This window comes from Mangifera indica, chromosome 13 (assembly GCF_011075055.1).
Source record: "Mangifera indica cultivar Alphonso chromosome 13, CATAS_Mindica_2.1, whole genome shotgun sequence".
NCBI lineage: Eukaryota > Viridiplantae > Streptophyta > Magnoliopsida > Sapindales > Anacardiaceae > Mangifera > Mangifera indica.
In genome coordinates this window covers 10723477-10736790 of record NC_058149.1, presented here as the reverse complement: position 1 = coordinate 10736790, position 13314 = coordinate 10723477, and the positions used below count along the sequence as shown (strand labels likewise).

Sequence of the window (13314 nt, the reverse complement as noted above, 5' to 3'; positions counted from 1 at the left end):
AACGTGATTAGTTATTCAACTGGCTAATCATTTTGGTTTCCTCTAATTTTTAAAACCTAAATAGGTTCTGTTCATCTACCTATATTTCTTTTAGATTTTCAACAAATTTATTAGTACGCTCGTTCTCTTGATGTTACGAGTTAATAGTGTCTTTGATTGAATTGAGATTTGAGAATTCTGTTCCATTTTTATTATCTTAAGAAGAAGTTTCTTCTCCTTAGAGGGTATTTTGTTAGTTTGATTGTAGTATTCTCAATATTATAATTGTGATCCCTTAATTATTTCAATACCATGTAGAGTATAAACGATAGATCGATGTGATTACTCTCAAGTTTTTCAATATTGATTATCCTACGAGGCATTAGATGCCCAGAGGACAACTGTGGACTTGAATGAGGCACCCTTCAAAATTCAAGAGGAGCATCTAAATAGGCTGAAAGCACTTTCCAGAACAGGTACAAGACTCTAAATATCTTTCGCATCTTATAGCATTTTACTCCCTCAAACACCAAAAATTGCTAGGTTGATTGTGTTGCTTAATAAACTGAGCAGTGGAGCTAGGAAAACGGTTTTCCCCACAATATGAACAAGATTATGGATGCGGATGACTTAATGCAGCTCGCCTATTTTGGGAACGACACTCTGGAGGAACGACTCCTGAAGCGAACAAGATACATGGAGCTTCAAGAAGTTTTATTTCGGGCATTCAATGAACATGAGGAGTTTGATAGGTCTGCTATATCATCTTCATCCTTATCAAAATCTGTAAATTTGTTGAGCCATATTGCCAGTAATGGTCATTCATAGCCATGCTTGGGCCTGATGCTGTCTTCTTGAATCATATAGTTTCAACTTTCTTCTCTCTGGTTTCGCTGTTGTAGGATTAGAATTTTGGGTCTGCTAAGGTTCTCTTGCACCATAGCAATTACTTTGATAATTAGAATTTAACAAAATTATGACATAATTTTAGTACAAAATTTAGTGATACAAATAATATATTAATCTTTAATTAAATGCTATTGAATTAAAGATAAAATAATACGTAATCATATAATGATATATCATCTGTGTATATAAATTTTATATATATATAAAATATTGTTCATAACTGAAATCAATTAGATACATGACCAAAGTAGACTTGGCCACGGGCTGATTTGGCCCGTGAACCGGACTGAAACTGGCTCGACTTAAACTGGAACCGAACTGAACCAAAACCAAAATTTAGCGGTTCGGTTCCGATTTATCTAATTTTGAACCGTGAAACCGTCGGTTCACATTCGGTTTATGAACCGACATGTAAACTGACAGTTTTACTGTGCTGAACAAAAAATTTTAAAATTTTTTTATTTTTTAAAATTTATTAAAGAACCAACGGTTCCCTACTGCAAAATGTGCAGGGTACCGTCCCCTGCACATTTGAAAAGAAAAAAAAAAAAGACTACAAAATCGCATTTCACCCCTTATTATTTAATATTTAAAAAAAAAAATTTCGCTATATATATACCTATTCAAATTTCAATCTCTTAACTCTTTCACTCAATCTTTTAAACTCTCACTTTCATTCTTTCAATTCTTAATACTCTCTCAATCTTTCAATTCAATCAAATTCTCTTAAAATTAATTAAATTTTTTCTTAATTTTTTATTAATTCTAATTTCTATTTTTATTATACAATTCATAATTAATTATAAAAATTATTTATATAATTAATTTTATTTATTATTATTTTATAATATTTCATAATTAATCATATAATTTATTTATATAATTAATTTTATTTATTATCAAAAAATGGTAAATAGTGAAAATTTTTCCGGTAATAAAATTAATTTTATAGAATCGTTTGATTTAACTACAGATAGTTTGATGACGAAAAATAATACTCAAGATAGTGGAGATAAATGATAAAATAAGGGGGTACTGCCAGCTATTAAATATGCAAAGGTAAGAGAACTACATAAACTTTGATTCTTCTAAACCTCAAGAAGATACGTAGGAAGCTTAATTGAAAAATCAACTCAAAACATTTCTTTTAATTTTCAATTATTATAATTAATAATTTAAAAATTAAATCAAAATCATGTATTAGAATTGACGGTTCAATATTGGTTTCGAACCGAAACCATCGGTTCTGAACCAGGGTCATGAACCGAAATCGTCCTATTACGATTTCGATTTAGGTCCTTATTTTTTCAAACCGTGAACTGATGATTTCGAACCGAAACCGTCAGTTCATGAACCATGGCCAGGACTAGACCAAAGGGCTTTAAATCTAGGTTACACATAAGTAAAAATAAGGCTGCTAGACTATTTCACACCCACATTTAGTTATGTTTTCAAAATCACATTTGTGAGATTTGAAAAACTCAACCTCTTATCTATAATGTAATTGTTGTTAGAATTTTCTATTAGAGGTAAAGATAAAATTATTATTTTATTAATAATATTAAAAAATATAAAATTCATTATATATTTCCTTCTAAGTTTTAAAAACTAACAATATCACCAATGTCTAAAATTTTTTAACTTTGAAAAATCATATTTTTTCTTTCAAATTCTTTCTTCATCCCTCCAACCATTATCTTCGGCGTTGACAATCTCTTCTCTTTATCCTAAACTATTGACTAATGTATGAGAAGTAACTTAAAATGAATCTCTTCATCGGAGACGAAAAGATCCACTGATGAAGAGATTTGTAATCTCTTCATCGTCTCATCATCACCTCATTCCATGTTGTTTCTCATGCACCAATCAACAGTTTAAGATAACAAGAAGAGGTCATCAGAGTTGGAAATGATGGTTAGAGCAAAAAAGAAAAAAACTTTAGGTTTTAGAAAAAAAAAATATTACTTTTCAAAGTTAAAACACTTTAAATTGTGATAAAATATTAATTTTTAAAATTTTAAAAAATATATAATAAATTTAATATTTTTTAATATTTTAATAAAATAATTATTTTATCCCTATTTTTAACAAAAAATTTGAACTTTAATTAACCAATGACTAAAACTTTAAATTTTACATGTATGATTTAAAATATGCAACTAAACTTTTGTGAAAAATAGTCCATTGGCCTTACAAATAAATATGAAATACGAAGGACTTTTTTGATATTAGGCATTCATGTAAAACGAAAATCTTGTTGAAATCATCGAAACAACTTCTGGATATTTGAATATTGCAATTGTGATATCCTCTTATCTTGAATAAACTTTCAGTCACATCACATTTCAAAACCCACCCAAAGTCCAAAGAGAGGCCCCACCCAAATAGAGATATAACATGTCTACGTGTGCCCACAAGAGCATTGGCATGTGGCAGTGGCATGCTTTTCAAAGCCTAGAATTTTCTAGTCAGAGCTGTATCAAGTACTAGTAGTGACTCGGCATAATTAACCACCTGCTCAAATCAATGAGGGGGACACCTAAGATGATCCACAATGTCAAATTTTGGGAAGCATTCAACATATCAATAATCGATCCTTTAATAAAGCTACCCTGTGTAAGGAAGGTGATTGGCAGGCCATCTTTCAGTTCAAATTAAGCTGAAGAGACTAATTAAATGAACCACATAAAAGAATGTAGACCAACAGCAGCTCAGATAATATATGGCTCTAAAATTGTTCATATCACAGTCAGTTTTGAAGAAGGAAGACTTAGCCTAACTTATTGGCATAAAAACAGAAAATTTCACAACCTAACGCTGAAGACAAACATTTGCAAAGCACTGTACACTAAAAGAAGACGAGGGAAAAATGAACATTTGAGAAAGACTATACCATAAATCCCTTATCTTGAAATATGGTCTAAAACATGTATGATCTTTACTCCACCTGCAATTTTCAACTGTTCTATGCGGAGCCCTGCATGAACTGCATCTCCAGCTCTTCACCATTTCGTAAACAAGCAATAGTACCCTACCCCAGAACAGCAAGTTCATCAAATTATTAATCAAATATGGTGCTAAAGCTTATTCTATGTGAAGAAAATGCAGATATAAAGAAATAGCAAATGCAAATACCAAATGAAATTAACAAGCGCTTCAGAGCATAGGTCCTACGCAACCAAGCTCCACTAGCTCAGTTACATAACCAGGCCAACTACATGGCTTCTCAATCAAATCTTCCAACTCATTAAATATTTGGGTGTCGTTAACAGCTAGTTCTTCGTCAGCCATATTTTCAAGAACGAAACTGTTCCCAAGTAGGCTTCCCACCAACGTGCGATCTATAGATGATGTATCTTCATCACTTGTTTCACTCATCACATTGCCCTTAATATCCTCAATATGATTGCACAATTCATTTTCAACATCCATAGCACCTGGGAATGGAGCCCTTTCAATTGTATCAGTAATTACTGGACTACTGTCTGGTAACAAATCAGTAAGCTCAGATTGCATTGATGCCAATTTTTCCTGAGCTTGGTTTCTACAATTGACACTTTCAGGCCAGTTTTCAGCCTCTTGGGATGCAAGCAATCTTCTCCTCTTACTAATTTCACCTCCATCAAGCTCTCTTTGTTGCTTCCTCTTCCGAATTAATTGTTGAACAAAGTTGGGGTATATGGCTACTTTGGCAAAGAAACTCAACATCTGTTTCTGCTTACACTCTGCACACCGTATACGTTCTTCAGCAGCAGTAATTCGACTCTGTGAATCCTCTTGCTGCTGTCTCTGTTTCAAAATTTCCAATCTCAATGTATTCTGATCATCTCTTAAACTCTCAAGCTCAGCTTTCAATCCAGGTTTGGTCAAATCAATGCAAGTTATTAGCCCATCTTGCTTGTTAAATCTACTTCTTCTTTTGATGCTTTTAAGTAAATGCTTCTTCCCTCCCTGAAACTTTTCATTCGCAAATTCCCATCTATCCGAATGAATCTTCCTAAATCCCTGAGAAACAATTTCATCCCCATATAAATATAAAAACATATCAAAACCAAAAGAATTCTGAAACTCGATCATATGAACAAGAGAAGAGACAAGATAAAAAAATTATAATAATAGACGAACAGGAATTCCAATTTTCAATTAAAAAAATCATAAACATATTAAATATTTGCAAAACACAGATTCTAATTTAAATTAAAAAAGGGAGCATATAAATGAATGTTGAAATACTGAAAGGAAACAGCTCACGTAAGTATTGAGCTGGCGAATGAAGCTGGAGAAATTCTTGTGCTTGAAATACTTTGGAAGAAGGTTTTCAGAGAAGTCATGAGAGTCCCAAACAATAAAGCTACTGCGATTCGCGGCCCAGGAAACAACCGAGTCGGTCTCCGGATCCTCCACCATCTCATATATCTTCCTCAAAAACGGCGGGGTACCTAACTCGTTCAGCCCTTTCATTGGCTCCGGCAAACTCACCGATGAATTCGAAGAAGATGACGATCCATTTGAATTAATATCACCGTCATAAATGCCGTCTGCCACGTCATCATCTTCCTCCTCTTCTTTGATTATCCTCGCTTTCTCAGCTTCATCATCTTTTGGAATTTCAAAAGATAAGCAAGCGTTGTTGTCGTTGACCTCTACCATTTGGTCGTCCGGCTCTTCTTTTACCGTAACATTTTCTGCTTCTACTATCAGATCAGTAGAAGAAAATGACGACCAAGTGCCACCACCATCGCCACCGCTACCGCAAGTCACCACCATCTTTTGGCTCTCCTTTTGTGAAGCTGACCACTGCCTTCACTGTGCATAAATGCAACCGAAGACGAGTCGACAAGTTCCTACGCTTCTGCCATTTGTACGGAGCTCAGAGTTTATGAAATTCTCTTCGACCCCTGTTATTTAGGAATTTTCACTATAGGACAATACGGCATACCCAGTGCCAGCCACGTGTCCCTATCGGTGATGCATGTTAATTACCTCGCTACCCTTGTTAACAGACACAATTCACATGCGCAACACGTGGCTGCTGAAATTTGTACTGTTACTCCGAATGCTGGGATGTGACGTGGTGAGTGTAATATCCAATTCCGATCCAAACAATTCTTTGGAACGTCTGATGTCATCCTGCGAAATTGGATGGTGGCGATGAGGCGGTTTTGATCGGCTCCTTTTCGGCATGTACTCCACTTTTCACTTGGCTGACCCTCAACCAAAAACCTTACATTCATTTCCTCCCAATCACTAAATTAATTTACAATGTCGCTTCTGTTAAGTTTTAAGGGCAAAATATCTCTACCAAATTAAAATGGCACCACTTGAGAATATAAAGCGTGAACTTTTTTTATTGCTATACAAAAGGATTCTGGAAGAGACTGAGAAGATTGAGGAGGTGAGTAAAGCATAGGGATGGGCTTCAATTGGGCTCAAGCTAAGCCGTGGCCCGATCTCTGCCTCTAAAATGTCAATTCATTTTTTCTAGTCGGAATGATTAGAGAAAGTTGTAGACTTTAGGTTAGGTGTACCATAATTACAAGATAAGGTTGTGTTGCCGCCAAAGGAATATTTTTCAACAAGTTTTAATTTGAATGTAGATACACGTGGATAAAATTTTAAAAACGGAAATTTTTATTTATAATAAAATTTTTATTAAAAATATTTTAAAAATTAAAAATTTATTATATTTTATTTTTCAAATTTAAAAATCTTATAATTTTTTTATTCAAAGTTTTTAAATTTTAAAAAGTATCTATTTTACCCCTCAAATTCTTAATTTTTTTTGCTTCTCACATCGTCGATCATCTTTGACTACGACAACTTCTAAAAATGTGATAAGAGAGGTGGAGTCATCTTTGGTATTGTTCCTCCGTCGACAAAGATAAAAAGACTAAAGGGGTGTTTGGTTTTAGTTTTTGAAGATTACTTTAATAATCTATATTTTATTCCCTTGTTTGGTTTGTCAGTAATAAAAGATTACAGTAATCTTCTATTACCAATGCTGACATGACAGGTAATATAGGTGGTAATCTGATTACCACTTTCACCTTAGGTATTTAAAGATTACCAAAGTAATCTTAATTTTATTATAATTATATTATTATTTATTAATTTTTTGAGACAAAAATAAATTTATTATTAATTAATATGACAAATAATATAAAAAAATTTAAAAATAATTATATTCAAGGGTATTTAAATAAAATAATTTACTAGTAATTTTTTATTACCTTTAACCAAACACAATAATTATTTATACCTATCAAATTTTATCAAACATAGTAATCATTTATACCTAGTAATCTTCTAAGTAATCTATCTTTAAGGTAATCTTTCTATTTTGATAATAAAATATTATCCAAACTAAATACTCCCTAAGAGACATTGTTCTTTTGTCTTTATTGACAAAAAAATATCATATCTTCGTTCACGTTCAAAAAAAGACGAAGATCTCTTTTATCTCTATTGATAACGAAACTTTATCAAAGATGACTCTAACTTTCCTATTGCAATTTCAATTTCAAAGGTCACCATTGCCAATGAATAAAGAAAAAAAAATTAATGGTTTGAGAGTAAAATTATTATTTTTCAAATTTTAAAAACTTTAACTAAGAAATAAATTATAATATTTTTAAATCTATAGGGTAAAATATAATAAAACTTTAATTTTTTTAAAATTTTCAATAAATGATGATTTTTTCCCTAAACCTAATAAAGATTTTTAATTATATCTATCATTACATTAAAACTTAAAACTTGGAGAGTAAATAGTCCTTTGGCCTTTTTGTGTTGCTAAAATGAAAGGATTGTACACGTGCTCATAATAAATCTTGATTTGGCTACATCGACAACAATTACGGTAAAAAAACACGACACCGTTTAAGGGAAAGGGAACTATCTGAGAGATAAGTTTATATTTAAAAAAGGTGTTTTATAAGAGTGAATAATTATTTTATTTAAATTATAACCTAATTTATCTCTATTTTGGTTCGCTCTCACAAGATCATTCTTCTCCTTCCATATTTCCTCCTTTCCATAAGTGGATCTTAGTTCTATTGTGTCAAACAGCGATAATTAACAGTGGAGACAGACACCCAATTTCGTCTGCCTCCAATTTATGTAAAAAGAACAGAATAATTAAAGCAAGACCACACATCTCCAAGATAAAAGATACTCAAACAGAACTGAAACATATTTAATTTACAAAATGCAATGTAACATATCTATAAATTAACAGTCGCATAAAACCTGTATATCCTAAGAATCAACGAGAGGGACTGAAAGCATCTGCTTCATACGTTACCAGATAATATCTAGCCAACACATTTTCAGCCACGTAAGTGGATTTATAGGATGAAAGCTTCAAAATTTCTGCTATTTGCATTTTGCAGCAACAATCCAATCTGAAACCAAGGTCTGAATCTCTGATTGCATTGTTGAAGATAAAGAAAAGGGAGTGACAGCAATCTGCCATGCCAAAAGGTTCAAAAAAAAAAAATACTATAAGCCAATTGAAACTATGGTCGGTTCAAATACTAAAACGGGAGTAATTTAACTCACAAATCCATCTTCAAGAGCTCTAAAATCTAGATCGTCATCTACATATTCTGTATCTTTCTCCTCGATCTGCATAGAAGAATATGATCACACATCATGCATTGAGTTCCTCAAAATAACCAAATTTAATGCCAAGTCAAATGGAGAATTACAGAGATGATGAAGCCATCTAAAAAAGTCAATTCAAATACCTGTCATTTTTCTTCTCATTTCACTTTCGTAATTCAATATTAGTTTTAGATCAAAGGTTTTGCCTTCTACCAATCCTCAAGATATATTCATACCTCTAATCGGAAGTACTTTTTTACTGTTTGCTGAGTATTAAACTTTCCAGCAACCCCAATAGATTCAATCTCCACATTCTTCCGATGTGAGTTTAAGCGGCGTGCTGCACCCTGTAAAATTCAAAATGGAATCACTTATCTGCAGAGTAAAGAGAAACACTGAAATAATGTAGTTTTCACTAGAGAACTATAGCAGTTCTATTATCAAATAATGAAAACTTACAGCTGCAGAGGCATCCCGACTGAGCTGTGCAAGCTTAATACCAAGGCTTTGCTGGTTGGACATGAAGTGGCCAGCAGAAGGATGTCTGTTTGTGGATACTGCTTGCCAGCTTAGAGATGACCTCGACATACTCTGCTTAGTCACCTTCAATCCCTGTATTACACGAATCATACTCACAATTGGAAAACAAGCATTTCAACATTATAGCCAAATCAAGTCTGATTTACCATTGGATAATTATTACACAACAGGAAATTGATGAATTCTTGCAAGTCGAGTTTGACACTATAACCATTATTTCTTGGCACAATCTTTTGTAGGCAACAGAAAACCAAGGCAGTGGAAGGTAAATTTTACATATGTATAATATATTCTGTGTACAAGCCTACTTCATATTTAAGAGTGCAATACAAAGAAAACTTAAGCCCAACTACACATGTATTAATACTCATTGTTCACTCTGTCCCAGTGATGGCAATTTTATCCACTGAACTCACCTACTTTGGACATCTAATGAATAATGTAAACAGAAGTTTAACACTTAGTTCTTTTTTTGAAGCATGAACTGAAAAATAAACTGCAATTATGGAAAGTGGAAAACGGCATTTGAAATGCATCATCGACACATTCAAGGAAATCTATCGCACATGGATGAAACTTCATTTGGAAATCAGTTAAATAACACTCAAGCATATAAACATGAGAACAATTAGTTTAAAACAAGAAGAAAATTTTCACACCAACACAAAAAGCAAGAAAAACTGCAAAAGCAAACCTTATTAGTTAAGGGACCAGTGGGAATGTCCACATTCAATAAGCAACCTTTGGGATAAATCCCGCTCTCAATATCTTTTACAGCCGCATATATCAATGGTAAACAGACACTAGCTGCATCTTTTAGATCATTTTCAGAGCTCACATCCTTCTTCCTGAGAGATATATTAATATTGTTATATTATAGACACTTGACAAAGTAGTTTGAAAAAATAAAGCTCAAGTATGCTTCAAAATTGACATTCACCAGTTTAATGATAGACAAAGTGAAGGTGTCCCACAGATCAGGGCCTCTCTAGCTCCAGCAAAAGCCCCAGAATAGAACCTTTAAAGCCATGAAATTCCAAAAATATAAAGCCTGATCAAACTGTTAACATAAAATATGTGGTAGCAAATTTGTGACTTAGATCACAGTTGCTAACAGTGGTGAGACTGAAGAGCCTAAAATGACAACACAGGGCTTACATTTTATGGCCACAGCTTGATCCCATGTTTATTCCACTAATTACCTGAGTGTTTGAAGATAAATTGAACCATTTACACCAAAAATAAATAGATAAATATAAACTAATTAACTCAAAAATGAAATTAACCAACTTCATACCAAAACTGGCTTTGTCCAAGAAAACAACGCCCCAGATAAAGCTAAAGAAACACAATCCGCAGGAGTCCCTAATAAAAAACATCATCAATCAAATTCAAACACATTTCCCAAAATTTACAGAATAGAAAATCATTTTGGCGTTGCAATGGCTTAAAATAAACAACACTTGTTATTACCAGAAACTTCAAAAGCAATAGCGCCATTCATTTCAACTGAACTCACAGCAACAGTCTCTCTCACCGTCACAGAATGACCAGACGCCGATTTGTCCCTACAAAAATAAATATCATTAGCATTACCATATTGCCATGATAAGTTCAAAACCTATAGTTTCAATTAGCAAGTTTGAAGTTAAACTGACGATTGAGGCGCGCAGACATGGACGTTAAACCGACGATCTCGAACAAGCGATTCGACGAGTAACGTAAGTCCAGGAGACCCTATTCCTTCTCCGTTTGTCACTAATATTACTGGCTTATCACTATTCTTCTCTACATTAGCCTCCTGGCCGTTACTTGAATCCTTGGACTTGGAGTTGGACTGTTCTTCAAGGGCGTCGTTTCGGGTGATTAGTACTTGCTGAAGATTCGAGATCAGCGCAGCAGGCATGAAGTTGTTCTTCACAGAAGTCGTCATTGTCAGATTATCAGAGATCGTTTTGTTTGGAAAAGAGAAGATATACAGAAGCTGAGAGAACTTTTGCAGGGGCGTATGTTTATTTACTTACAATCTCAGTGAAACGGCCCGGTCATTTTTCTTGATTAAAGGTGACAAACAAATAAGAACGTGACACGTGACAATAGAATACAAATTTCTTATTTTTGGTTGTTAACGGAGACTTTTCCCACGCCTACAGCCGGGTTAGGCCGAATGGGTTATGTAAATTTTTTAATTAAGTAAAGAAGTAGTGGGTTTTTAGGGTGCTTCACTCTATCTGTCACCCTTTGTGCAAGTGACTCAATGAGTTGTAAGCCAAGTAATTTTCTTATAATTTAGCCTTTGTTTTAAAGAGCATTATTAATTTACAGCATGAAATAATGCCCATGTGTATTAAATTTTGTCACCTTGGACCGACATTACTGAGAGCAAAAATGAGGGGGGTTGAATAGTTCACTACCAAAAGCATCTACTGATAATAAAGTTAGATCTGAACTAAATTTGTTTGTAATTGACTCAAACAAATCCAAAACTCAAACTAAAATTCGAGTATGAGAATTGAATATTTTTTAACTCAAAACTTAAAGGTGTTTGAATTGTTAAACTCGCAAGTATAAAATAAATTCGATATAAAAAAATTAAAACGATATCATTTTGATAATATTAATCTAATTAATGTTGTTTTAATCAATTTTTGCTTTGCTATAATATTGAAACTTGACTTGAGCTTAAATCCTTTTAAACGAGCCAAATTCAAACAATTTTGAGATGAATTTGAACTCAATTTCACTCAAATCAAATCGAACTTTGAGCTTCACTCAACTCAAATTCACCCATGTTTGGTTATATATCAGTGTGTGTTGTTCTTTTTCCAAAATTTGCTAATGTTTCTCTTTCATAAGTAAATAGATCTATTAATCTTGAGGTTTAAAATATCCTGAAAGTGTATTAATAATCGACCAATGTTATATGTATGTACTTTTAATACATAATTTAAATACCCAGATGATGTATTATTATATGATTGATTATTATTTTATTTTTAATTTAAAATTATTTAAATTATTTGTATATCTAAATTATATATAAAAAATATATTTATAATTTTATTGATAATTATTTATCAACTTTTTATATTGCAAAGTTAATTAAATGTCAATGCCACTAATTATGTTTGTTCAAATGCTACATACCCGGGATGATTAGTAAGGGAAAAAGTCGAAATAGGTAACATCATTGAAATTGACAATTAGGTGATAAAAAAAACTTTTTAATGTTACGAAAATTCAAATAAATTTGAATCGGGGAAAAGAAACCGAATTGAAAAAAGCGATCATGTGCTCGCTATTCTTTTTTTTTTTTTTTGGAACTTTACGAACTTTTCATTTTTGAATAATGAAGCACCGCCTATTCATGATGGCCTCCTCCTACTAAGGTCAGCCCCCACTTTTTTTTATAGGTCCGCCCACAGATTAAATTGCCTAATATCTACCCCTCAAATGCCTCGGATCCAAATTTACGGGTCTGTGCAAATTCAAAGCAAATGGCTCCATCATTACAACAAATCATATTATTACCCAACCCCAACTGTACAACGCATATCACTTTAACATGCAAATGCCCAAATGCCGAATAATTTGAATTAGTACTGCACTATGCTACAAATGAAATTCAAGTCAGTTCTACCATTAAAGATGGCAGTGAGTCTAATAGAAACTAAATATCTTAATTTTTGTCCTCGAAGAGGAAACTTTTCCCCATCCCTGATACAGGGATGATAGAGAATTTATATCTCGTAAAAAAAATTTCTCTCCTCTTTCCTACATGGCAAATTCCCCCACACTTTACTCTCTTCATCACCGGTAGAATAATAATAAAATATTTATTAAGTGTTATAACATTCTTTCAATAATTTATGACTTTTAAAAATAATTCAACAAATAAATATTTAGAGAATATATCGAAGAGGGGATGAACTAGAAAGAGGACAGGATGAGGGAAGGGATCAGGGATATATTCATCCTTGTTACATCCCGTCTCCGATTATGGGGATTTTAGCATCTCCATTTCCTTCTTTATCAGGGAATCTCTCTTCAAATAGGAAGGAACGAACTGAAAACCCAGTTTTGCCAGTCAAATTATCATCCATCTATTGTAAGCTAAAAACCAGTTCTGATAATGCAGCCCAATCTTAACTAACAAAAGCAGCTTAGAGTTTGGAGATGCGTGATCCAAACTCCAAAAACCTTCACAACATTGTACTTGCAGCACAAATACAATGACCTTTCTCATGAAAAACAAATTTCCCACTTTAATTTTACTTCAAA

The 13314-nt window shown here is 32.9% G+C and overlaps 2 protein-coding genes and 1 long non-coding RNA gene across 4 annotated transcripts; 1 reads left to right on the top strand and 2 right to left on the bottom strand.

Annotated features, from left to right (window-relative positions):
* Positions 1-156: 156 nt before the first annotated feature.
* Positions 157-860, top strand: LOC123195268. The gene is made up of 2 exons (XR_006497414.1): positions 157-455; positions 553-860. It is a non-coding gene; the product is annotated as an uncharacterized LOC123195268 (long non-coding RNA).
* A 2724-nt stretch (positions 861-3584) lies between these two features.
* LOC123195176 (heat stress transcription factor A-2-like) lies at positions 3585-5762 on the bottom strand. The gene is made up of 3 exons (XM_044608818.1): positions 5140-5762; positions 4024-4893; positions 3585-3919 (listed from the first exon to the last, which is right to left on the bottom strand). Exons 1-2 carry the CDS (start codon positions 5653-5655, stop codon positions 4045-4047), a joined length of 1365 nt encoding a protein of 454 aa, XP_044464753.1. The 5' UTR covers positions 5656-5762; the 3' UTR covers positions 3585-3919; positions 4024-4044.
* A 2263-nt stretch (positions 5763-8025) lies between these two features.
* On the bottom strand, positions 8026-11057 carry LOC123194439 (5'-nucleotidase SurE-like). Of its 2 annotated transcripts, none has more exons than XM_044607632.1 (10): positions 10692-11057; positions 10507-10601; positions 10331-10398; positions 10192-10235; positions 9974-10051; positions 9728-9881; positions 8953-9105; positions 8730-8840; positions 8449-8514; positions 8026-8355 (listed from the first exon to the last, which is right to left on the bottom strand). In XM_044607632.1, the coding sequence occupies exons 1-10, from the start codon at positions 10964-10966 to the stop codon at positions 8263-8265; spliced, it is 1137 nt and encodes a 378-aa protein (XP_044463567.1). In that variant the 5' UTR covers positions 10967-11057; the 3' UTR covers positions 8026-8262. The 2 variants fall into 2 exon arrangements, 1 of the variants encoding a protein (XP_044463567.1); XR_006497278.1 differs by having other exon boundaries at positions 8280-8355; positions 8637-8840.
* Positions 11058-13314: the final 2257 nt, after the last annotated feature.